This window comes from Cephus cinctus, unplaced genomic scaffold, assembly GCF_000341935.2.
Source record: "Cephus cinctus unplaced genomic scaffold, Ccin1 Ccin1_scaffold0153, whole genome shotgun sequence".
Taxonomy (NCBI): Eukaryota; Metazoa; Arthropoda; class Insecta; order Hymenoptera; family Cephidae; genus Cephus; species Cephus cinctus.
Genome location: NW_014332881.1, coordinates 882,315 through 906,247, shown reverse-complemented (window position 1 = coordinate 906,247; position 23,933 = coordinate 882,315). Strand labels below are relative to the sequence as shown.

General features: G+C 36.2%; 5 protein-coding genes and 2 long non-coding RNA genes across 25 annotated transcripts; 4 read left to right on the top strand and 3 right to left on the bottom strand.

Moving 5' to 3' along the window:
- The first annotated feature begins 11 nt into the window (after positions 1-11).
- On the top strand, positions 12-10,091 carry LOC107263506 (adenylate cyclase type 2). 10 transcript variants are annotated; one of them, XM_025080666.1, is made up of 20 exons: positions 35-144; positions 220-339; positions 1,267-1,458; positions 3,135-3,269; positions 3,361-3,581; positions 3,723-3,879; positions 4,255-4,404; positions 4,494-4,615; positions 4,698-4,945; positions 5,018-5,741; positions 5,813-5,989; positions 6,221-6,401; positions 6,475-6,558; positions 6,642-6,740; positions 6,830-6,973; positions 7,046-7,141; positions 7,249-7,372; positions 7,455-7,664; positions 7,747-7,918; positions 8,088-8,388. In XM_025080666.1, exons 3-20 carry the CDS (start codon positions 1,351-1,353, stop codon positions 8,386-8,388), a joined length of 3,453 nt encoding a protein of 1,150 aa, XP_024936434.1. In that variant the 5' UTR covers positions 35-144; positions 220-339; positions 1,267-1,350. The 10 variants fall into 10 exon arrangements, 9 of the variants coding, with proteins under 9 accessions (XP_015586282.1, XP_024936434.1, XP_024936437.1 ...); XM_025080669.1 differs by lacking the exon at positions 35-144 and having other exon boundaries at positions 204-339; positions 5,018-5,370; positions 5,452-5,741; XM_025080668.1 differs by lacking the exon at positions 35-144 and having other exon boundaries at positions 204-339; positions 3,723-3,891; positions 5,018-5,370; positions 5,452-5,741.
- Positions 14-532, bottom strand: LOC112493757. 2 transcript variants are annotated; one of them, XR_003058437.1, is made up of 3 exons: positions 397-532; positions 163-296; positions 14-81 (listed from the first exon to the last, which is right to left on the bottom strand). It is a non-coding gene; the product is annotated as an uncharacterized LOC112493757 (long non-coding RNA). The 2 variants fall into 2 exon arrangements; XR_003058438.1 differs by having other exon boundaries at positions 32-76.
- Positions 10,092-10,377: 286 nt separating the features above from the next.
- Positions 10,378-12,830, top strand: LOC107263508 (syntaxin-7). Of its 2 annotated transcripts, none has more exons than XM_015730805.2 (6): positions 10,378-10,527; positions 11,013-11,155; positions 11,216-11,285; positions 11,352-11,526; positions 11,609-11,821; positions 11,902-12,830. In XM_015730805.2, the coding sequence occupies exons 2-6, from the start codon at positions 11,047-11,049 to the stop codon at positions 12,151-12,153; spliced, it is 819 nt and encodes a 272-aa protein (XP_015586291.1). In that variant the 5' UTR covers positions 10,378-10,527; positions 11,013-11,046; the 3' UTR covers positions 12,154-12,830. The 2 variants fall into 2 exon arrangements, with proteins under 2 accessions (XP_015586291.1, XP_015586292.1); XM_015730806.2 differs by having other exon boundaries at positions 10,385-10,861.
- A 1,454-nt stretch (positions 12,831-14,284) lies between these two features.
- Positions 14,285-18,671, top strand: LOC107263509. Of its 3 annotated transcripts, none has more exons than XM_015730808.2 (3): positions 14,285-14,610; positions 16,922-17,140; positions 17,238-18,671. In XM_015730808.2, the coding sequence occupies exons 1-3, from the start codon at positions 14,532-14,534 to the stop codon at positions 17,573-17,575; spliced, it is 636 nt and encodes a 211-aa protein (XP_015586294.1). In that variant the 5' UTR covers positions 14,285-14,531; the 3' UTR covers positions 17,576-18,671. The 3 variants fall into 3 exon arrangements, with proteins under 3 accessions (XP_015586294.1, XP_015586293.1, XP_015586295.1); XM_015730807.2 differs by having other exon boundaries at positions 14,330-14,610; positions 17,235-18,671; XM_015730809.2 differs by lacking the exon at positions 14,285-14,610 and adding an exon at positions 16,761-16,784 and having other exon boundaries at positions 17,235-18,671.
- LOC112493756 lies at positions 14,920-17,363 on the bottom strand. 3 transcript variants are annotated; one of them, XR_003058434.1, is made up of 4 exons: positions 17,222-17,363; positions 16,970-17,134; positions 15,961-16,749; positions 14,920-15,569 (listed from the first exon to the last, which is right to left on the bottom strand). It is a non-coding gene; the product is annotated as an uncharacterized LOC112493756 (long non-coding RNA). The 3 variants fall into 3 exon arrangements; XR_003058435.1 differs by having other exon boundaries at positions 16,902-17,137; positions 17,222-17,357; XR_003058433.1 differs by having other exon boundaries at positions 16,970-17,137; positions 17,222-17,357.
- A 435-nt stretch (positions 18,672-19,106) lies between the features above and the next one.
- Positions 19,107-23,584, top strand: LOC107263448 (mitochondrial E3 ubiquitin protein ligase 1). 4 transcript variants are annotated; one of them, XR_003058431.1, is made up of 8 exons: positions 19,107-19,463; positions 19,577-19,782; positions 19,964-20,148; positions 20,276-20,480; positions 20,574-20,914; positions 21,717-21,938; positions 22,437-22,679; positions 22,939-23,584. XR_003058431.1 is itself a non-coding variant. In XM_015730669.1 (6 exons), the coding sequence occupies exons 1-5, from the start codon at positions 19,359-19,361 to the stop codon at positions 20,899-20,901; spliced, it is 1,029 nt and encodes a 342-aa protein (XP_015586155.1). In that variant the 5' UTR covers positions 19,107-19,358; the 3' UTR covers positions 20,902-20,914; positions 22,939-23,584. The 4 variants fall into 4 exon arrangements, 2 of the variants coding, with proteins under 2 accessions (XP_015586155.1, XP_015586154.1); XR_001536682.1 differs by lacking the exon at positions 21,717-21,938; XM_015730669.1 differs by lacking the exons at positions 21,717-21,938; positions 22,437-22,679.
- Positions 20,986-22,634, bottom strand: LOC107263449 (cytoplasmic tRNA 2-thiolation protein 1). The gene is made up of 6 exons (XM_015730671.2): positions 22,486-22,634; positions 22,159-22,390; positions 21,976-22,094; positions 21,706-21,894; positions 21,351-21,555; positions 20,986-21,256 (listed from the first exon to the last, which is right to left on the bottom strand). Exons 1-6 carry the CDS (start codon positions 22,531-22,533, stop codon positions 21,045-21,047), a joined length of 1,005 nt encoding a protein of 334 aa, XP_015586157.1. The 5' UTR covers positions 22,534-22,634; the 3' UTR covers positions 20,986-21,044.
- Positions 23,585-23,933: the final 349 nt, after the last annotated feature.

Sequence of the window (23,933 nt, the reverse complement as noted above, 5' to 3'; positions counted from 1 at the left end):
CATAACAAATTCAATAGGAAACTTACTCTCAGTTAACGACATGCTCTTCATCGTACTGTCCATCATTTGAGAGAGGCTGACCTTCCACCATTATAAAACATTGTATTCATTGGTGATATAGAATCGACGGAAGTCATAACTCGGGTAAGTTCTTATACTCACTCTTGATATTGCACGTCAGTCATTAAGTGCAGAACTGTGCGCGAAGGTGAGTGATAGGAGTGACAGTGGTTATAGGCACCGGGATGATTCCAGTCCAGAGAAACTAATCAACTAGTATCGTTCTCATTCAAGACCTAGAGGATGTCAGGCTAATATTAATAGAAAACATCATACAGGGTACGTTTGAGTCACGCATTCATGCCGGTTTATGGGTATAAATTAAAATTCTCATACCTATGCATGATCCTTTGAAGTATATATGGTACATATCAGTATCAGTCAGTAAGGCGTTGCGGGAAATAACAGCAAGACAAATATCCTCCTATACGGGCGCAGGATGTAATTAAGACGTGATGATTAAGAGAAGTCTAAACAACGCGGTGCCATCAGTGGGAGGCCATAGCCTTTTAAATCAAGTCATTGCTCGTCACGGTGGCTCATAGCAGCTGTACGTGATCTGTAATCCGTAATTCGACATACAGAGTGTCCGACTTTATACGAGTTAGTTAAAGTTAAGTTTTTATATCTGGACGCAAGAGTTCCTTTGGCTTGTATTTTCTTTATACTACTAAGAGAGTTAAATAGTGTAGAGGCTATTAAAATTGCAAGTGTCAGGATATTCATGTTTTCTTAGTCACTAAAAATTGTTGTGAATTGCTGAAATTTATTTTCAATTTATTGTGTATCCTCGTGTACGAGGCCCTTTCTTTGTGGATTATTCTAGAAGTACAGTGACTCGGTGAGTAATTCGTATGTTTCCCGCGCGCCAGACAAGGATTTTCGAATTCTTAACGTGAACGGACAGTGCAACGTGCGTGCTGGAGAAAGTTTAAATTATACCGGTCGAAATACAAATGCATTCACTTGCCATTAGAAACTCCTTTCAGCGACGGGTATTGCGTTAATATGCCCTAAGCTTTTCGTTGGCCATGCTGATTATTACAATCATTTGTTATCGAATGGATTATTTCAATTGCTTTACATTTTAAATGGTGGAGAGAACTCATATTGCGAGATCATTTATTTTCTGTGCACGAACAGTCTTGCAGTACTTTTGCCAGAGAATGCTAGACCGTTTCTATTGTGTTATGATTTTTATTTCAGAAAATCGCAATGATGAATACAATGGCAAAATAACCAAACGTGCATAACTTGTAGTGAGAAGGTACCCGAGATACCTACAGTAAAATGGATGAACTAATGACAAGAACCTCATTGACTTCTCTCCATAAATCAGGAGACGATCGAGTTATTTCTCCAAATAGTTTAGACGAGTGGACATGGAGCAGTTTGAGAGTAAGTGTTATTTGTATGCATAAACCAATTTAAAATTCTGAAAAATATATTATGACACAGTATTTCTTAGTGATTAACAAGTAAATCCTAAAATTAGAAGGATTCGTACCAGAGGATAAAAAATGATGAAAACTGAATCACGTAATACAATTATACGAATCATACATGTACGAGTGAAGCTCATCATTCTGTTAGCTACTATCATACCCGTATCAGCGGAAATTGATAGGTATTCTAGGAAATTCGATTTTAATCTCAGGAAAGAACTGCGATAATCAAGTCAGCTGGAGGACGTCATCTTCTCTGCATCTCACTTGATCTTATTCCAATAAATCGTCATCATTTACTAGAAAGTAAATGTAAAGATAGAAATCTACTAATAAACAAATCTTCATCGTACAACTGATACAATGAATCAACAGCTGGCATCTCAGTCTGTGTTTCTCGTATCGTGTCTCCTGCTCCGAGTATCTGCATCCTAACAAAGAATCATATCCGAGGACATATAGCAAAATTAAAGATCAATATCGCGCAGGCTGCTAACAGACTACGTATCCTGTGATGACCCGTACCAAATATATGTATATAGATGCAAGTATATATATAGAATTTTCGGTTCTGGCGTCGAATCTATCCCTGAAGCGAAGCTCCTACTGAACGAGGACCCGTAGTGAGTCCTGGATACATCAGAAAGAGACAGCCGAGAGAATCGAAGAGCGACTGCGCGTTCAAACCCAGCTCACCGTTTACGGACCGTATAATACATATATTATTGATGTTATATGTATTATGTACATATGTACATCGCACTCGGTGTGCAGAGACGAATGTCGTACTCATAGTAGAGAACCACCTGGGGATCTGGGCCCGTGCTGGTTCACGGTGGAGGCCCGTATCGTTCGTCCTCGTACGAGTTTTCTTGCTATCATGTAAAGAATTTTCCACACTGACAAAACTAGGCCTCCACGAATTAAACGACGTTCGGACAAGCTTTTCGTGCGTTGCTGCATAAGTCTTACCTAATTATTTACCCGTGTATAATAGTGGATTGCACTCGGTAGCTGCCCTGTGATCACGGGAATGATCTTGACTCTAGTGATTAAGAGGTCATCGTGAAGAAGATATATTTGACAGCTGAATAAAATTCCAATGTAAATATACTACGGATTTAGTCGGGAATACAGGTGGCGGTGAGTGCATTCTAGACGGCAGTGTCATATAATTCCTCTGTTACGATAAGTAGAGCAGTAGATAGCAGCGGGTACATTTTTGAATGCTATAAATCACGTGCGCGCCGCTTAACGGTGTATTTTATTTTTTTCATTTTGCATCATTTTTTTCTCACGCGTTTGGCAGCTCCTAGATCCTATTTATACAACTTTCATGCATATTACGCATCGCGCAAATTTGATACGTGATTTTGCACCATGACGTTCTGTAAGAGCTATTTAGATATTGACTATTGGACAGGAGTGATCGTGGTGTATTTATCTTGATTTTTGATCCTTGGTATGGTACACGTTGACAAGTCAGTAATATGTGAATTTTGAAATTTCACTGAGTGACGGATATCTGTATTCTTTTTTTTTTTTTAAAGACATTTACAAATCGTTATAAGTAATAATGATACTTTCAAGTGGATAAAAACTTTTATCGCATTCTTCAATCGATTACAGAAACAGTTCAAGTACAAGAGCCTAGAGAAGCTATATTCGATTTATCAAAGAAGACTGCAAAATGGTTATCTGTCGCTGTTCGTCCTTCTACGAGTGGTGCTTGGCGTCACCCACTGCACAATATTAATCAAAATGGTAAGAATAACAAAAACAACATGACTTCCTAGTATACCCAATACTAATATAATATATATTAATTATCCTCATAATGAAATTTTTAATTCAGGGTAGCTTGAAAGATTCTTTACCGGACTTGGTGACGTACAGTGTCCTGGGTGCTTTACTTCTCCCTGTAATAGCTCTGTCATTTCGACCAAAACTCATCGCCAAAAAATCCTACGTTCCAGTACTCCTGTCCTGCATAATCGTGGCACTTCTTGTCACAGGCGACCTGGCTGTTCCGTTATATTACACTGTTGCGTACTCCAGCAGCATTCCAGCGATAAGGTACATCGATAAAACCCCAAACATTATCATAATGCTCGCTATCTTTTTTAAATTGATCCTACTGAGCCTTATTTGGCTCATATTACGGACCTACCTAATGTAACATATAAACAATAACTATTCGCCGAATCATTTTTTTAGACCGGCCTATGTAACTCACACGCTTCTGGCATGTTATATCTTCTTGCCGCTTGCGGAAAATCTACACGCTTTTATACTCGGCACTACAGCGACTTTATGCTACCTCGCCAGTTTATATCTGATAACATACAGGAACATGCCCAATGCAGTGAGCAGGGTGAGTCCAAATGTATCTTGAGACTTTATTACATTAGTAGCTCGCTATGGAAATCATCATAAATATAGATAATCAGAAGTGTTATGTTATGATTATGTGATCCAGGATGATCCTGATTTTTTTTGTACAAATCCAGACAACAGATTCAACGTGCATTTGTACCAATAATACCGGTTTTAATTACTTATCTCGGATTGCGTTCGATCGATTGTCATATGATAGTTCAACTATCTTTGTCACTCCTATTGTCAGTATCTAAGATACGATTCTACTTATCTGATCATGGAGCATTTATTTTTGTATTTATTATTATTTTTGAACTTATTTGACGCATATTTATGATTAATTCATTTTTACTGATGGATCTTTTTGCAGATCATTGCTGATGCGATTTATCTCGCGTGCGTTAATGGCCTTGGACTCTACTTTAGATTTATGAATGAAGTTGTAATAAGACGATCCTTTTTGGACAGACGCAAGTGTGTCGAGTCTACTCTTAGGTTGAACTATGAAAAGGATCAAGAGGTAGACGATTTATTTATTACGTTTGATATTCGTGATTTATACGATTTTATATAGATGATGTTGTTTTAATGATCTAATTATTGATCCAGGAGCAACTTACGAGAAGCATCTTACCGCAGCATTTTGCTGTCAAGATTAAGAAGGAATTTCGGAATATCTTCAAGTTCATTGAGGAACACAAAAAAGCGCCTCCTAAAGGACAACTTTATAAGTATGCACTTAGTTATGATCTCTAGGAATACATTTTTTTTTAATTCTATTAGAAAGAATTCTTTAAGTTGACAATGTTGCAGCGATCTTTACGTGGAGACTCATGATAACGTCAGTATTTTATATGCTGACGTTGTTAATTTCTCGGGATTAACCGTTGCTTTATCAGTCACTAAACTGGTTGAGACCTTAAATGATCTATTTGGGAGTTTCGACGAGGCTTCGGAAAAACACAATGTTCTCAGGATCAAGTTCTTAGGAGACTGTTATTATTGCGTTAGCGGCGTGCCAACACCGAATTCTCAGCATGCAAAGAGCTGCGTTGATCTCGGTGAATAGAAGTTGCTCATATTACATTAATTAATTATTATTTTTACTTTATTTTCAATCAATTGTATTATAGGATTGGACATGATATATATAATTAACGAAGTGAGGTCAAGGGTACGCCAGGAAAGTGGAGAAGATGTTAATATGAGAATAGGCGTTCATTCCGGCACAATAATATCCGGTATACTGGGCGTTAACAAGTGGCAATATGATGTTTGGTCACGGGACGTAGTGATAGCCAATAAAATGGAACAAACTGGTCAACCTGGTATGGTTCACATAACGCAACAAACGTTGGACCTTTTGAATGCTGATCAATATCATCTGCAACCGGTAGCTAATCTGGAAGATGAAACCTTAAACAAATACTGTATCAGGAGCTACCTAATAGCACCTGAACCACCAGTCCCCCCGCCACTCCCGCAGGTGCGTATCGAACCTACTGAATCCTCCTCTTCGTTCACCTCTGTAGCTCTTCAAGTCGTTGACAGGCGAACCTTGTTGCAGAACAGCGAGGACCACTTCAAGGTCACGGTTCCTGACTCGCCACCACCTCCTAATAGACATTACGTTAGATGGGCTGGGATGAGATCAAGTACTACCAGTACAGGAGTTTCCTCAAAGAGTAATAGGAGACTCACTTCATCAGTGGGTAATCATGCCGACGTGTACGCGGGTACCTACAGACGACGTACGCACTTCATGGACTCCTGTCTTCGTGATTACCATCTCATGCTTAAGGCAGCTGATGCTGAAATGGAGAATGCCATCAAGCAAATGCCTCTCAGCAAGTGGGAGTAAGTATTAGGATGATGGAGTTTTCTTTATCGTGATTAAGAAATCTAGCAAACTAAAATTTATTTTTTAGACAGTGGTGCGCATGGGAACATATCAATCCTATCTGTCTGACTTTCCGCAAGTGGAAATGGGAAATACCATTTGTACGAGAACCAGATCCACTCTTCAAATTCTACATAGGCTGTGCTGCTCTGGTTTTGCTATGCATGGGACTGATTTTCCTTGTGCCGTCAATAACGTTTTCACAGTAAGTCAAGTTATATGTATAAAAAGTATTTTGCGAAGGTGATGGCTTATCTGTGGCTCAAGGACAAACATCCTAGGTTGGCAAAGAATACGCGCGATCTAATCTATCGTATCTGATTTACACGACTACTCGGAGAATGAACAGAATGATTGTAAAATTTTATGTATGCCATCGTTGATTTTTCGATACATTGTTTTTTCATTACCGTACTTACATCATGGAAATCTTTAGGTTCCACTTGAGCACTACTGTTGGTTACTCGGCAGCCATGATCTTTTTGGTCGCATTGATGCCACTTACTTGGATGCACTTTATTTGGAATCGCTATAAGGATCCTCATGATGAACACGAAGGTCATGTGCCTCAACCTCGTAACAAGCTTTTACATTTTATGTATCAAACTAGTGTGAAGGTATAAGCGTTTGTTAAACTAATGGGTACTTTATTGGTCGTACAATTAAATAAGAACGCAATTATATCCGCAGGTAGTCTGGAGTGCACTTCTCAGGACTAGTCTTTATTTGGCTATTACTATCATGCTAGCTGCTTGCGCCATGTTGGATATGCTGGTAAGAATTTTTTTAAATGCTGTATATTTTATCAATTTTTATTTCTCTGTTAATAGTACAGTTAACTCTATAATTTTGTCTAGTTTGAGTGTAAGAATACAAATAGGCTGGCGAACAACAATGTAACCTCGAGTATTGCTGCGGTCGGTGCTGCTGAAATTGACTGTCTTTCTACGCCCTGGGTAAGCTGATGGTTTCACCGGTTCATACATCTTGTACTGCGCTCCAGCAATGACTTACAAGTTTTTCTCAATTCTTTATTACTTTGCAGCAAATGACCGAAACCTGTTCCTTGGCTATTCTTACCAGTTTCTTATTTCTAAGGATTCACTTCATCTTGAAGCTAATAATAGGTTGCTCCATAGTGGTGTTTTATACGTGGAACGTCTGGCTATATCGTTCAGTCGTATTTCAGGTATAATAAATATAATGTTATTAGCCTTAATTAGATTTAAATGAAAATCATCCATCTCAATAACCATTGCAGTCGGACGATACATGGAATCCTTACATGGAACCAAGAATGGCTCATATTCTAAGCGTTGCTTTTCTAACGTTCTCTCTCCATCTCATCGACCGTCAGGTAGGCTTCGAGACCAATAAATCTCATTATTTCCAAAGATCGGACTATCGATCAATACTTTTCGTTCTATCATTCGTTCAAGTTCACGTTCACGACGATTCATTCAGGCAGAGTACATGAGCAGATTAGACTACCAGTGGAAGAGGCAACTAACAAAAGAACAGGACGAGGCATTTCATACAAGGAACGCGAACAAGCTTCTACTGCGAAATATCTTACCTGAACATGTTGGTTCGTAATAGAGATATTAGATTAGTAGAAAAAGTAATGATAACTATAACAGTCGATATTCAATGAATTAATATTTTAACAGCCGAGTTTTACCTTAACATGACCAGATCAGAGGAGAATGAACTATTCCATGAAGCGTACGACACCGTGGCCGTCATGTTTGCTTCTTTGACGGATCTGTCCATAGACGAAAATACGATGCTAGTAGTTCTCAATAAAATCATTTGCGAATTCGATAGACTCCTTTTCAATCAAAAATTTGCAACTCGCGTAGAAAAAATTAAAATTGCAGGTACAGTAAAATTAGGACAATTTATATCTCAGGTTATATTTATCTTAGGAACTTACTAATATAATATTATACACATGTACAGGCACAACATACATGGCAGCCTGCGGTTTGGATGCCAGTAGAAGAGATTCTGCACATAGTAGCGAGACTAGTTCAAATACTGATGAACATGTTGTGAAAGTCATGGCGGATTTTGCTGTCCACATGATGGCGGTACTTGACAAAATGTATTTGCCCACTGATAGACCCTACAAGTATGTAAACGTTATATACTACACATATGTCGAATAAATCCATAGATAGAAAGCATAGTGCTTGTAACCTGAAATCAATTCATATCTAATCTCTCAAGTTTGTTAATACATTGAAGTGTTAGCGAGTGGAATTCAAGGTTTATAGTGATATGACTATATTTTCATGCAGGTTGAGGATAGGAATATCCCACGGTGAGGTTACCGCTGGTGTGGTTGGCGCTCAAAAGCCTCTATATGATATTTGGGGCGATGCCGTGAACATGGCATCCAGAATGGATACTACTGGCGTTCCTGGTAAGATACAGGTAACGAAAAGAACAGCTGCAGTCCTCGAGCAACATGGAGTCAAATGTCATCTACGTGGGGAAACGTACGTGAAACCTAAAGGTCTAGTCACTACATACTTTGTGGGTGTCGAGGGAAACAGGAAACTCGAGAGAATTACATCCGTGGAGGAGACTAATCTTTGATGAGACTTCTATAGGAACCTTCATATCGACTCTTTTAAGCTACCTACCTTCCTAGGCGTTCTACTCAAATTTGAGAAAGAATGCATCGGTAATGGGTCCAAGGAATTATGAAGCCAAAGAGATCAAAGAGACCAAAGAGACAAATGATAAGAAATATCAATTGTATATCTAGTACTTCCTTTATTTTTTTAACTCTTTTAATGCAATCAACTGAATGCCTCCAGCAACCTGTGGATTCGATAATGACAGTCCAAGTTTACAAATGTTAACCATATATCAATTTATATAGTATACTCGCACATACGTATGCGCCATACGCAGCAAATGAGAATACGGATTTAAATAATTAGCTGATAATCGAAAATATAAATGATTCCATTTTAAAGTAGATACCATACATGATTTGATTCTTCTATATCTGCATGTTCTTAGGTATCAACATCGCGTTGATTTCTACGTCATTTTCATCATGGAAACGGTAAACGAATCCATTCGATAACTTATACATTCTTTTTCCCTTTTAAGTTGAACATGACATTCTTTAAGTATGATGAGAATTGTATCAAAACAATGTGATAAGTTACGATAGACCATAGCATCTGAAAAAGAAACATTATATAGTTATCGTACAAATTGCCGATTCTTCAAAGTGAATTTGAATAATTTTGGAAGCTCAACAGAGGATTTGAATCATTAAGATATTTATGTGAACGATCTTTCATGCGCCATTACCATTAAGAGTGTCTATGTATATTGGAATATGTAACGGCGACTTTATTTTTCTATGTATCGCGCGCGCCATCATATAGCTGATCTCTATTGGTCCGTGTGATAGCGACTTTATCTGTAAATAATTCTGTACATAGTCTTACGTTAGGATCATACGACCAAAAGGCGTGTTTGAAACTTTTGAATAAAATATTTATTGCAGCGTACCAAAAGTAAATTAAATTCTATAGATAAATATACTTATTAAGGATGGTTGGAAACGCCTAAAATCAAAGAATCCTACAACAAATACTTTACTGGCTCCGCAGTAATTTCGATGAGAGATAATCGAAAATTATTAATCTTTTCATGCCTATGATTATTCCTTGTAAACCTTACACTGGTTTACTGTATCTTAAAATTCATGAAATTTCAATCTCTTTCCTTGAGTTCAGAAGTGGATCTACCGAATGACCCTAAAACATTATTTAATTATGAGATGATCCATATATTGATCTTTATATAAATCTCACATCAGTAAACAGGTTTCCAATATTTACATAGATAACCTATATAACATCCTAGAAATTCTGTAGTTGAGATGTAACTATTGCAAGATTTGTTTGCTCCTTTACTATAATATATTACTTATCGATTCATAGATTAAATGTATTACGTTCAAGTAAATAAGTACAACAAATATATTGAACATAGAAGTCCGTAACAAGATGTAATATATTTACATCATTTGGCTAAGAATGCATGAGAATATGTAAATGTTCATAACGCACATAATGACATTAATAAAATAATCTAGAGCCAGCATAATAACATAACTATAACTCAGCTAAATAGTAGCAGATAATAGGAGTGAATAAAATGTAAGCATTTAAACGAATAAACCATTATTGTATTATCAAAACATTCCTATGCAAGTGTAAGTTAAGAAGGGCAAACAAATAATCATGATTAATAAATAAATTTTATTTATTGTACACAGTATTGTATATCGATATAATCTGTTACCTTTCTTTAGGTTACGATCCAAGGTTTACTATATTTTCCAAAATTTCACAATTCAATGTTAAACCAAAGTTTAAATATACCTCCATATTCTAGTCATCATTATAATTTACACTACAAGTTATCTACCTTTAAACTTTCAAGTTTCAATTGTTTAGCGCCACAATTCAATATGAAAATTATATCGACAGTAGCGCCGTTCTACTATTCATATTTTCTAAACACCCGTTAGTGGGAGTTGCGTTTTTATCGAACCACAACGGTTTCCTAATATACCGGGGAAGATTGCTCTACGTATTCCAGGATACCATTCCGAAAGCATAGACCGAAGTTCCCATTTACGATTTTCCTGAACCTTTATTCATTTATCGACAGTTACGGTGCTTCTCTCTCTTTTTGAACTTGAAGGTAGAGAAGAACTACGATTTGCATATTAATTTCGAGAACTTATGTCTAGACTGTGTAGATGAATAATTATTGTGATTCATTGTTTGCTTTTGTTAATTCCGATTGCTAATTCGGAGCTGTCCTAGTCAATATTTGACGGAAGGACGATAACATGGATCTGTTTGACGTTCTGGAATTCGCGTGAAACGTCATTTTCTTGTTTCGTTATTGTGCGAATGTTCACTGTATTATTCTTAGAATAATAGCATTATAGCATTATTGCTTTAAATTAAGTGCAGAACGTGTAATATAAATTTTGTTAGTTGATTTTCCTGTACCGTCCAGTCGTAATTTGGTAGGAACTACTCCAATATTTGTTCTGTCATTTTCCTTATCGAATGTCTCATACATATTTCGTGATAACATTTTATATAGATATGGAAAAAACATATTTTTTATGAAATTATGCTCTGACTTATTTAAATATTCATTAATTTCTTTTTTAGTGTTCTATATTACAATTTTGCATACTAGTCCAGGATGGATACTGGTTTCTCTTCATACCACAATGGTGGTCTAACTCGTGAGCAGGACTTTGGGAGACTATCTCAAACAATTGGCACATCGATATTGAAGATATCCCAAAATGGTAATTATTCCTAATAATACATTTATTGTAGAGTGTTATATAAATATTATTCTCCAACAGTTTCTTCAATGCAAAAGATGGTCAATCAGTTGGGTGGTTCTACGGATTCTCAGGAACTCAGGAATCAACTGTAAGTTTTAATACACATTGATTATATTAAAGAAAGAAAATACAATGTATTTGTCTTACTTTCTAGCCATCAAATACAACATTACACACAACAACTTGCCAAGGACACAAATGTGCACCTTAAGGACTTGGCAGTACTTGCAAATAATGCTGGTTCAAGCAGTCCTGGAGAACAAAGACAGCGAAAGATGCAAAGGGAAAGGTTACAAGATGAATTCACGACAGCCTTGAACAATTTCCAGGTGATTATATATAGTCATTTTTCATTTCCTATTATCTATACTTATTCTATAAATGCAAATTGCTATATCCTTTATTCCACAGGGCATTCAAAGGCTTGCTGCTAACAAGGAAAGAGAAATGGTAAGGAAAGCAAAGGCAACTGCAGGTATAGGACCATTTGGTGATAAAAAGCAGGAAACTCTGATCGAACTTCAAGACAATAGAACACAAAAACAGATTCAACAGCAGCAGCTGCAGGAGGAGCAAAATCTGCGAATGTTGGAAGAGCAAGAAGCCAGCATACGCCAGTTGGAGGTAAGCTGATAAAAATTTCCAAATTCTTTTGCCTTTTACATTCCTCTGAAAATATCAAACTTTCTGTGCTCTTATTACAGAGCGACATCAGTGACGTGAATCAGATCTTCAAAGAATTAGGGGCTCTTGTACATGAACAGGGTGAAGTAATTGACTCCATCGAAGCGTCTGTTGAAAGAACAGAAGTATTCGTAAACGAAGGCACACAGGAATTACGACAAGCGGCTACTTATAAAAATAAATTACGCAAGAAGAAATGCATCCTCGTGATTATCGGTGCTGTAGTAGTATCCATTCTCATCGGGATTATTGTCTGGCAGAGCAAATCGTAAGGTATATCGGTATTTTGAATAAACTGTTATACGACGTACGGAATTTGTGGTAGTAAGCATATGGTGCAACTAGAAACTATCAACATGGTGGGAATTATTTTTAAAAGAGTTTCTAAATTGTATGGTTGCTGGGACCGTGACCGATAATAAGTTAAAACTGAAAAGATTTACTACGTCGTCATACAGTTTTTCGTGCTTAATCTATACGTCCTGCGGACATCATTTCTCATATAAAAAATGATAAAAAGTAATGAAAAGTATATTTCACGGCTATTTGTGCAATGAGTCGTGTGATTGTCCTGTCCATTTGTACGATACGCTATTGCCATACGACGTTTACTCGATTACTATTGATATAAACATAATTTATGCTTATCAGTTTTAGAAAATATACTCGATGAGTGTATACACTCGTAGAAAATATACCACGCTAAAAATGTGACGCGTAACATGAGATGCGAGTGCTGCATTATTGCGATTATTGCAGCGTATCGCGAGTGGGCATTTACGAAATTCTGTAAATCATTCCGGATAATTAACTTTAACGTAATTATTTTACAGTACTTCGTAGAATAACCGGCAGGTGGTTAACAGCCTGATGTATTATATTATATTTAAGGATGTTGATTTATTTTAATCAAAATGTAACAATCTACATATATGAATATCTCGTCTCACTGACTTTTTCTTTAATACGTCTCAATGTGATAAAGTAATGAGTCAAATCTCTTATCCGCTGAGTTCCAGATAGTACCCTAATATCTGAGCCATAATTAATAGTGGCAATTATCGTCACTAGTAAGGCAAGTATTCTAACCCTTCCAATTGAAGATTGGATGGATAATCCACGGGAAGAAAAAGGAAAAAGATCCCTTATATCTTTTGGACAAATTACTGTTCTCTTAGTAAATGAAAAGTAGACGGAGGAAATGAAGTACGAAAATACGACGAATGAAGAGCGAGAAAGTGTAAAGATGATAGAGGAAAGGTGATTCAAAGATGGAAAAGGAATGAAGATGGTAGGAAAGAATGTTGCGAAATGGGCTCCATCCCACCCATTTTAATGACGCCCTACTTCTCCTACAAGGAAGCTACAGTGAGTTGGCTACAAATCCTCTGTGATCTAAGTAAGAATGGTTTCTCAGGATTCAGGGAAAAAATTGCAAATTGGGAGATTCCGAGGAAAAGCCTCAAGGATAAGGATGTAGGTTTATTACGAATTACAAAAGCACACGTGAAAAGGTCCAGACGAAGCTGTCGTTGATTGGAAATACACAAGACAAAGCCCAGCCTCCACTCTATACTCTAACCTTACTTCCTGGTCAGTCAGTTAGTTTCTCGCAGCACGAAACGCACGAGAATGCCCAGTCTATTTAACTTTGCTCACGACGGTGTGTTTATGGTATGATTGCTGTATAACGGGTTCCTTGTTTGCAGCTGCATCACCTCGGTGAATTCATTACCATCGCGAATACTACGTCTCTATTGGCAACCAGAATTATCATGGCCTACAGTCTGGAGAATCTATGAAATGCTGATAGCATACATCTTTTTTTGGCTATAAATGTTGATCGTATAGAATCTTCATAAGGCACACTTAGAGTAAAAATATGCAGGTACCTCTTGGAAAAAATGAGAGAAAGATCACACTCTGTACTCAAAGTTTAAGAATAAATGATAACATCCACGAAAACGTCGTATTAATAAATTCAAAAGGAATAACAATTTACACTTGCTCGTATACTATGGGTATGCTAAATACCCATAGGAATCCTATTTGAGTACCTATACTTAGTATTTTTTAATATATCAACCATTTCGAAAGATGTCAAATTATACATTCAATATGGCTATCCAACACCGACCTAATATCTCTTCGTTAATATCATGTATCAACAGACACAATTGATGGCGACTTTACGACATTGCAAAAGATATGATGATGAAAGCTCTTCTAAAAGATATACATAGCAATGTATTTACGTTATGTCAGTAATAGTTAGCTCTCTATAACTTTAAGTAGTAGCCGGTGTTCAACGACTCGTTTATCAATACTTTTTAATGTCGACATTAAATTACTAATGCCTTTTAAAAGAAGGAAGTCAAACTAGCTGTCCTCCAGACTTTCAGACCTGCTTATCATAAAAGAATTTTTACCACCGCGAAGTGCCTATAACAACCTAAAGTTAGTCAGCAGCCGGCACCCGAGCGGATCGGTTGTGCGCTCTCGGGCAGAGCGTAACAGATAATATAGATAAATATAGTTATAAGGTTCTTACTATTTTAGACTCTGTAGTTCTCTGAAGTAAAGGAAGGAACACCTTAAAAGTAAGAACCAGTGGAGATAGTGTGATAAATTTTAATATCGAAGAAGCAGAATGATTGGTATACGGTTCTTGCCAGTTTTGATCTTCGATTTGATTATGATTCAAGATCATTTTGTCACTACTTTGCCAGGTACTTGACCTCATGCTAATTTAGTTTTACTGTTCTGTATAGATAGATTCATATATAAATCACGCTTGATTTTTTAACTCTGCTGGTGACTTTAAATGCTGATATTTACGTGGTTTAATTAGATTTTATCATACTTAGTACTTGGATATGTCAATATCGTTGTTTTGGTTCATTTCATATTCTATTATTAGAGTCCAGTTATATTTAATTTTATTTCTCGGAATTAATCGCGCTCACCAAGAAATTTGTCATCGTTTGGTGCGTCTCTTGCATATTTTCATATTATTGGATTAAGAGATAACGACGAGCGGATTTAGTATAATCTTTATTGATTATCACGATAAATTTTTCCTGCTAAATTCGAGAATCCTTGATAGAGCAAATGTCAAGAACATTTTGAATGCTCCGTATGATTAAATTCTAAATTCGATCGAAAAATATAAATGCTCGTTTGTGAAAATTTCCACAAGGAATAATACAGTGACTGGTACAAAGACTGTACTGTATTCATTGTCAGGGAACAATATCAATTAGTAGACACCTCGTTAAATCGTGAATGTGTCACAGTTAAATTTCATAATCGATAATCTATCTTGTGCGCCTATACTATTAATCGTTACACACATTATGATAAAATTTGTCCATCTGCACAATGTCGATGAATATGAATAATCTCACACGCTGGTAAGAACAGCGCACGTTAAGAAAGAAATAAAATAGAGGTGCAAATTATTGTTCGTATTTACTGATGAATTACGTCACGTGTTTATCGCATTGGTGACTGATTTAATTACCTATTAGCGAAGAAATATTTCTTGAATAATGGATACTCATTTGGTTATAATAAAAACTTCAAGTTTTCTACTCATTTTGACATCGCTTAAAAAATCGATCATTCTCAACTTATACAAAATTTTTCACCTGATCACCCAGCATTTTGCTCCTTATGTCTGAGGAATCTGCAACCAATCGAAACATCATATACAATTTTTTCTTCTTAAATGTTGACTATAAAAAATTCAATCGCAACATAAAGGATGATTTTGTGAATACATATGTTCTAATGGTTATACTCATTCACTACGTAGTTGAATAAAATCCACGTAGCATGCAAACTGCATGAGAATCTTAATCAATCAAGTAAGAAAACCAGTCGACTAATTGCACGAGTTGTGATGTAATGCCGAATGCACCCATGGAGTTTGTTTTTGTGTTTCATAGCCTCTAGATTCTATGTTTAGTTAAGATTGCAACTGTAATCTTTCTTGCTTCAAGAAAATTCACTTCAAGGTTTCTTTATTTACTACTTTATTACTATTATATACGTTACTATTTACCCACGCCACTTACTATCTGGTGTGTAAGCACAATTTTTCTTGGATTATACATATTAACTCAGGCACATCTATTAGTACACTTTTGATCTTTAAGGTTAAGTTCAAAAACTCATTGTCACTGATGTAAATTATACGTCTAGCGGCTTTGCAGATCATCGTTTGGATTATACTGAGGATTTACAATAGATCGCAATTGTGATCACGTTCACTTAGCTATTACGAGTCGTAAATAGAATAGCATTTAGTTAATGCTTAAGCACAATGGCATACCTCGAGCATTATACAGTGTTGTAATACTGCCTAGAATATTTCAATAGTTAACATTTCTCGCCTTCTGTAAATAAACGTGTATCGTTTCTGCAAAATAATGTCTAGAGCCAAATGGAAAACATTGAAACAAAAATAATATCGCTCGGAGAAATTATTTACTGTTCTTTGGAAACGATCCAAATGTTTCAAAGAAGCCTCACCTCTGCAAAAGTGCCCCGAGCTCTCTATATATATATACATATACATATAAATCTTCATTCTTCAGAAGTTTCATAAACGTTAGTAAGGTCTACACCAGCCTGAAATCGTGCACTTATCTCAAGTCGTTCTTTTAATTCACGTAATCGACTCAACAAGCGCACACCAGGAGATCCCAAACAGTGGATGCTAGTTGATGGTGGTAAAACAGTCGCAGTAGCAATACCATCTTATACTTCGTAAATTTTTTTTTCCTCTTTTTATTCCACGCGGTACTATCTAAATTCTGCGTACGTTGTTCACGCATTCATAGCAGGAAGCGCGGTATGCATACCTATGGAAATCATATTCACAAATAATATTATATGAGTGAGTAAGGTAGAGATAAAGCGAGAGTCATGCTAAGCATTTAGAGAAGTGATATCATTAAAAATGATCTGAGTATACACGGATCCTTCTTCGGATCATTTGAGTAACTGAATATACCTTATTGTTTCATGGCGAAGCACGTGAGCAAGATGATACGGGTTACAGAGTACCCAGGAGTAACGAACCTTTGGAAAACAGCAAACCTGTAGACCAGATAAGTGCTGAGGTTGCTGATGACAGAAACAACGACGGTGTCCTATGCATCATTGAGTTTGATTCTGAGTTTAAAGTCAATGCTGAGGTTGGAGACGTTTCAAAAGACAGCGAATACGTGGATACCACTGAAAGTTCTGCTGGTAATAAAAAAAGAAAATTTATGATTTATTACATAATGATTCATCACGTTAAATGGTAGAATTAAAAAAAACTATTCTTACTTTGTATGTCCAGAAGATGCTGAAGTACAAACTACCCTGGATCCATGGTCCGTTGTTTGGTACATAGGATCATTTGGTGGACTCGTGACATTTTTCTTGGTTGTCAGTTGCTCAGAGTGGTGTTGTCGGCGTGGTACGTCACGAACATTATCACCAGGCCGTCATACAGAACCAATGATGGGAACTTGTACGTCAGCGACGACGACTGCTGGTGTATCAGATACGCCACCACCTCCTTATCACCTCTTCGCACCACCTGCCTACGATTCTATTGATTATTCAGAAGTGGCGGACAAACATCATATTGAAAAATTGAACGTATTCGTCATATCTGTTCCCAACCGTAACCCGTAATCAGAGAGAAGAGGACGGCATTGGAAGTGTCGAGCCTTTGGAAATGTTCATTGTCTACCGAGATCTCAGGGTGAAGTCTAGATACCAATGATGTTCAGGGTAGTGGAATTGCCTTCTGTACAAAGAATTATTGGTTACTGATTATCAATATGATTTATAGTGAGTCAGTTCCAAAATGGCTAATGATAACTACAAGTTCTTTGGGTACGTTTCGAAATTGAATATCAGTACTACGTATAATTGTATTTCGGTCAGTTGATAACGGTAAATGAAGACATGACGATACTCTAATAAGGGTAGTAAGTGTGAAGAAGGAACAATTAAAATTCTGTAGGAAATGAAAGATGGATGCGATGGTGTTCTCTTATGGAGATTTGTACATAGAATGTTATGTATTATATTATATTAGTATCTATAATGTATATAGCTTGATACTCATTAGAACATTAATTTTGGTGCATCTACGTCACTCTACTTGTAATGAAAATCGATCGATCGTGGTAGCTGTTGGTTCTTGTGATTCATTATGACGTTAGTGAGGACGTATCGTTTGACCTCAATCGGCACCGTCTCTTCAAGGACGTCAATTGCACCCAATTATAAAGAATTGCGGTGGAAGCCATCAAAAGATCTTCAGGCATTTATAATGGATGAACTATCGAATAGGAAATATATAATTTGCATTGTTATAAGGAAAACAAACAAACAGCCTGTACCTGCCATTATTGATACGAATGCTGAGACATACGTTGTTTCACGTTTGTAACAATTATGTTCCGCTTGATATAACGATGGATTTCCAAAGTTGATCTCACACAGTCGCTCAAATAAATTTGATGGAATTTATTACTGTTTTAACTCAGCGTGCCCAAACTCGAGTGTGACCCACCCAAAACCCGTCTTGTACTCGGTGTTAAAATTTTATGTCACGCACGCCAAGTTAATGCTATAATTTACATTCGTATAGGTGCGGAAAACGTGTCTTTATAAGATAAATATATTTTTTGTACTTTTATATGCATGTATGTATATAAATATATATAAATGCCATGAGAGCAAGGAACCTTGCTAAAAATAAAATGTATTTACATCAGTACCTTCTTATGTTATTGTCTTCCCCTAATAAAGTGTGATCTCATAAAAAGCTGTTGCAGCTTGTTGCGATATTTGAAACTTGATTGATATATTATATGATTGAAGGATAGTTGGGATTTTACCTTGATCAAAGTTTTACTTCGAATAGGTATGGAAGTTTTTTGATTACAGATCAATATAGGTAGTTGCTTTCATGATAGACCATTCCAACGATTTTCTGCTTCAGTACCATTGTTTTGAAACAATCAATCATTTTGGAAAGTCTAAGCGACTGCCAAGTGTGACTTTATCAATGATTAATAATTCAGCTAGCTATCTCTTTTAAACCTAAATATTGAATAATGATATTGTTTTATTAAAAAGAAATTTGATTTATCGCGTTTCGCTGGTAAAAAGGAACAAACACCGGTTGCGACATCGTGATGAAAAAGTATGAACGTCATCATCAAGTGTGTCGTTATAACAAAACTGAAGAATCTTCCTTTCCAACTTATGTCATCTAGTCACATCTAGTGTGTGAAAGATTTTTGTCAATTAGAAAATTCACGCTGTTTTCATTACTCGCAAAATTTCTTGCAAGGATTGTTCATGGAGCCTTTGAATAAAATTTATTAGACTGCTGACGGTAACGCTCTCATGACAAAATGGAATGTGATTTTCTTTTAATTTTCAAATATCTAACCTGACAATGGAGTACTTAGGCGAAGCAGTTGCTCTCGGTATTGACAGTATAATATTTGGAATTTGTTTAAGACAATATTTTCATTGCAAAAATGCTATCGCGGCTGTTAAGGTAAAATGATCGTTTATGCCTTTCTTTGTCTTATGAAAATATGGAATTGACAGTGTGCAACCTTGCATTGTTAGTCTTGCGAACATTTAGAAATACTATGTAATCTTTTCTAGGCTGCTGAGTTTCACGAAGTCGGAGAAAATCTCAATACATTAGTCAATAACAGCCCAGATAATCGAGTGGGATATGTAGCGATAAGAGGAGCTGTGAAACCATTGGGTAAACCACTTTATAGTATGACAGACAAAAGATCGACTGGAGTCATTCAAAAACTTAGTGTCAAAGAACATGTTGTTGCTAGAACAACAGCTGGGTTTTGGTACGTTGTATTACATTATAAATTATACTTATACCTTATCTACAATCTAATGTTCATTGTCATGTAATAATGGGAGAAACATCTAATTAATATTGCTAGATATAAATGTTATATTCGTAATAGATAAGAAGTATTTTGATATATAAGAAATAACAATAAAATTTGCATGAATAAATTGCAGGTCAGACCAAGAACGCACAATGCAAGAAGTGTACAACAGTGTTCCATTTGCTTTACAACAAGGAGGCTATCAAGTAGAAGTGGTAGATCCAATGGCAGCTGATATATTAGACTTGGACACAATTTCTGATTATTTTGAGCCATGTATTCCAACCATTGCAGATCATATATGGGGTTTTTTTACAGGTATATAGATAATATATAGAATAAGAATAATAGACTTTAAGAAAAGTTCTCTTTTCATTTTTTTCTTATCGTTCTTTATCTTGGATGAGGTGAAGTACCAGAGTATACTTTTTCCATTATATGTCAGGTGTTCGACAACGCGGCCTTCAATCCACAGAAGAAATGCTTCGCGACGGTGCAATAGTTACCGGAATTGGTGAATTGTCAAAATCTGTAACTAAACCTGGTTCATTAAGCTTACAACCTCCACTTTCTGGAACACCATTTTACCTCACAACAATGTCTGTTGGATCATTAATCAGAAATCTAGATGACAAGAAAAGAACTTATAGGCAAGAGATTTTGTTTTTTGTAATCTCCATGTAATTATATAAAAAATTTGTATTGCCTGCATGATACAATATGCTTATTCTACATAATTTCAGATGGCTATGTCTAATGTTTGGTGCCATCGGAATTTTGATAGGCGGAATAATGGCTCGACGTTATTGGAAAGATCAGGAACAGCAACGACACTTAGATGAATTACGTCAATCACTAGATGCTTCACGAAAAGAACGAAGACGTAGAGTACGGGATAAAGATTTAAGAGAAGATCAACTATGCGTTGTATGTCGATCAAATCCTCGAGAAATAATTCTGCTACCTTGTGGCCATGTTTGTTTATGCGAGGATTGTTCGGATGACATAATCGACGATTGTCCCGTATGTCGGACAGGAATCCGACAGAAATCAGCAGCGTACTTCGTTTGATTAAAACATACCGGTAGGCATTAATATCTATACAATATTTTTGTCATTATCAGTCAAGAAAAGGAAAAAAAAATGTTGCAACACTATCGTTATCAATAAGTCCTTTATTACATTTGCAAATCTCCATACCTTTGAAACACAAACTAAAAATTTATACGCGTTTTAAGTCGATTTACTTCAGCCTGCTGAAGTCGCACTTTACTCGACTTGCCAATGCCTAATTTAGGCATACCACGATTTAGGCCCTCAAGCAATACACATGCTTTACATACTTCACAACTTGACACGAAACCACAACGTGAACAATTTCGTCTCTCCGGCATTTTAATAGTGCCTTTTGCCTGTAATCGTTCTCCTGAACAAAAAAAACTTTTTGTAGATAAAATTGAGGTAGGAGAATAAGTAAAAGATATCGTTTGTTCAAACTTTGTTTAGAGTTCAGTATTTACCTGAATGTATAATATCAATAATTGCTGATGGACGGATTTTCTCAAGATCTTTTAAATACGCCCTTGCATGACCACGATATGCATTTGGTGCAAAAACGCATTCAGTAGAGAAATACACAAGACGCTTGAAGTATGCGTACATTACTATTTCTTTTTCATACGTGTATTTTAGCGGCTTACAACGTGTTATCGAACCTTCTCCCGACTGTTTAAAGCAGAAAATATTGCTGTAATTATGACTTTGTGACATTACAGCGTGACTAGTAGTAGTCACTTACTGTTTTCATGAATTATAGGCTCTCTACTTTTGTGATTTTTATTTGCACTTGAATGAGATCAATGTAGTTTTCTTTACCGTTATCGCAGATGTACAACGTTGTAACCGAGCAATGTCTCCTCTCAACACATTCATTAAAACAGTCTCTGCGATATCGTCAGCATTGTGCCCAGTTGCAATGCAATCCACTCCTAAAAGTGCTGCACCTCTGTCAAGGGCTTGCCTTCGGAAGACACCACAGAATGTACAATTATTCTTTCTACCTATCTGAGAAATGTGTCAACAGTTAAGACTATGATTTCCAGTAATGGGTAAAGAATCTTACTGATTTTGTAAAATATTGATTACCTGGGCAACAATAGAATCCATAGTCCAACCATATAACTCTTCGTAAGAAAGAATTTTAAGAGGCATTTCATAATCATCTCGATTTTGTTTTACAGTCTCCAGACTGTCGTCCCGATACCCTGCAATAAATAAGTTATTATAATGTCACTTAAATGCCGAGAATCTGTTGTAATTGTAACCAACCAGTAATTCCTTCATCAATAGAGAGAAGAAATAATTGGAGACCATAGTTATACCGCTCATTTAGTAATTTCAGAACATATGCAAGTACAGTTGAGTCTTTACCACCAGAAGCTCCTATTGCTACTTTATCACCTGATTTGAATAGTTTTCCATTATCAATAGTATTATGAATTTCTGTCTCAAACGCCCAGTAAAAACATTCCTTGCATAAGGCATCCCCAGTTTTTGGTCTCTGAAAATATGCACAATTTTAATAAGTATTTAATATCTGTTTCCAGGCCTAACATGAGCGTCTTTTCGAAATGCGATTGTGGAAAAGGCATTTACTTTAAGTATTGCGTTGTTCCCACATTTAGCGGAGCATAACACGGGCATTTTCACGGATTTTGCCTCTCCGAGAAAATACCTATTTCATGTAGTGGTGGTAACCTATCAACTAGTATAAACGCATTTGCTGATGTTTGACACTAAATCAGAGGAAGCCAGTGAAAGCATAAATGGCAGTGATGCTCAGAAAAATTGTAATATACATAGAATAGAAACAATTCTAGTATAATTTCACAACCTAATGTTTTTAGCCCCCTGGTGGACAATATCAGAGTTATAGAGTTAAAGAACAGCGCTTCTATCAGTAACTTACAAATAACTAATATCTTCAGTTAAAGACAGTTATCAAATACTATTGAAATATAAAATCAAAATTAGCGTAAATTTTTCTTGAAAAAATTCAAAACTATACAACTTTCACTAATTTTGAATAACTATGATGCACTTTTCCAGGTGATAGGGGCAAATTTAAGTCGATATCGTAGAAAGGTACGGAATTTCCATAAATGATGGCGACCGTAAGCTTGGAAGGACGTCCGTCTACAGGCAGCACTGTCACTCATTACGTCAGACCATAATGACGTAATATGGTTAATTGCTTCTACTTTCCCAAGTCTGCCTTTATGAAAAAGCCAAATCAAATCCAAAGAAAACACACGATGCGTGATGCATCGGCTCACGGAATCATAAAAATATGATTGCCAGAACGGTCTACCATCGTTGTTGACGTTCATTTTTACAACGTAAACCACGGTACTTAATCATTGCGGCGTTGGATCAACACGATGCGAAGAATCGTGATCATTGACTTGTATACAAGTCTGGGCACTTTACGCATTTCACGTTTTCCAAGCGTAACCCTAATGACTGAAAGTTTCTACTTTTAGCCGCAACGCTAATCTCGGAGAAGCCTACTGCATTTCACTCTAATGGCACATGGAGTCACCTGTAATAAGTTAATAGGACACTTTTAATTTTTAAAGTTTTTTTTAGTACTAATTGTTTGGTAGTCGTTTGGTGGTGATTGGTAGTCTAATTAAAAGGTTTGGTAGTTAATAGTTCTTCTCGGATATTAAAAATAAATTTCAGCGATAAGTTAGCCGGACATATTTCATTTATTAACCGATTTTATTCGATGCGCAATCGTTTGGTGGTTATCAGTGGTTATGAATAGCTTAGTTAAAAGTTTTGGTGGTCATTGATTCTGGTAAAAATTTTAAAAGATGATAATGGCGTCGAATTTATCGGACAAATTTGTATTTTATGAATAGTACCGAAATTCCATGATATCTTGATCGAAGCTCAATCGTTTGGCGATGATTGGTCGTCTAATTGAAAAACGTTGCTAATTACTTGTTTTAATTTGCCGCATTGACTACGTTTACATAGACGGGTTTTAGAAAGGGTTAACCAATCATGTTCGTTTATTCTTTTTAATTCTTACATAT

Bases quoted from the DNA above. Each gene is read 5' to 3' on its own strand.
- LOC107263449 (XM_015730671.2), bottom strand. From the start codon at position 22,533: ATGCCCGTGTTATGCTCCGCTAAATGTGGGAACAACGCAATACTTAAA. The intron at 22,095-22,158 runs GTTGGTTACAAT...TATTTATTGCAG, and splicing joins TATTGATGAAGGAATTACTG to GGTATCGGGACGACAGTCTG. The intron at 21,895-21,975 runs GTAATCAATATT...CACATTTCTCAG, and splicing joins TGGATTCTATTGTTGCCCAG to ATAGGTAGAAAGAATAATTG.
- LOC107263506 (XM_025080667.1), top strand. From the start codon at position 1,351: ATGGATGAACTAATGACAAGAACCTCATTGACTTCTCTCCATAAATCA. The intron at 1,459-3,134 runs GTAAGTGTTATT...AATCGATTACAG, and splicing joins GGACATGGAGCAGTTTGAGA to AAACAGTTCAAGTACAAGAG. The intron at 5,990-6,220 runs GTAAGTCAAGTT...GGAAATCTTTAG, and splicing joins CCGTCAATAACGTTTTCACA to GTTCCACTTGAGCACTACTG.
- LOC107263448 (XM_015730669.1), top strand. From the start codon at position 19,359: ATGGAGTACTTAGGCGAAGCAGTTGCTCTCGGTATTGACAGTATAATA. The intron at 20,149-20,275 runs GTATATAGATAA...ATTATATGTCAG, and splicing joins TATATGGGGTTTTTTTACAG to GTGTTCGACAACGCGGCCTT. The intron at 20,481-20,573 runs GCAAGAGATTTT...ACATAATTTCAG, and splicing joins GACAAGAAAAGAACTTATAG to ATGGCTATGTCTAATGTTTG.
- LOC107263508 (XM_015730805.2), top strand. From the start codon at position 11,047: ATGGATACTGGTTTCTCTTCATACCACAATGGTGGTCTAACTCGTGAG. The intron at 11,156-11,215 runs GTAATTATTCCT...ATTCTCCAACAG, and splicing joins ATTGAAGATATCCCAAAATG to TTTCTTCAATGCAAAAGATG. The intron at 11,527-11,608 runs GTGATTATATAT...TTTATTCCACAG, and splicing joins CAGCCTTGAACAATTTCCAG to GGCATTCAAAGGCTTGCTGC.
- LOC107263509 (XM_015730807.2), top strand. From the start codon at position 14,532: ATGATTGGTATACGGTTCTTGCCAGTTTTGATCTTCGATTTGATTATG. The intron at 14,611-16,921 runs GTACTTGACCTC...TTCATGGCGAAG, and splicing joins TTTTGTCACTACTTTGCCAG to CACGTGAGCAAGATGATACG. The intron at 17,141-17,234 runs GTAATAAAAAAA...TTGTATGTCCAG, and splicing joins TACCACTGAAAGTTCTGCTG to AAGATGCTGAAGTACAAACT.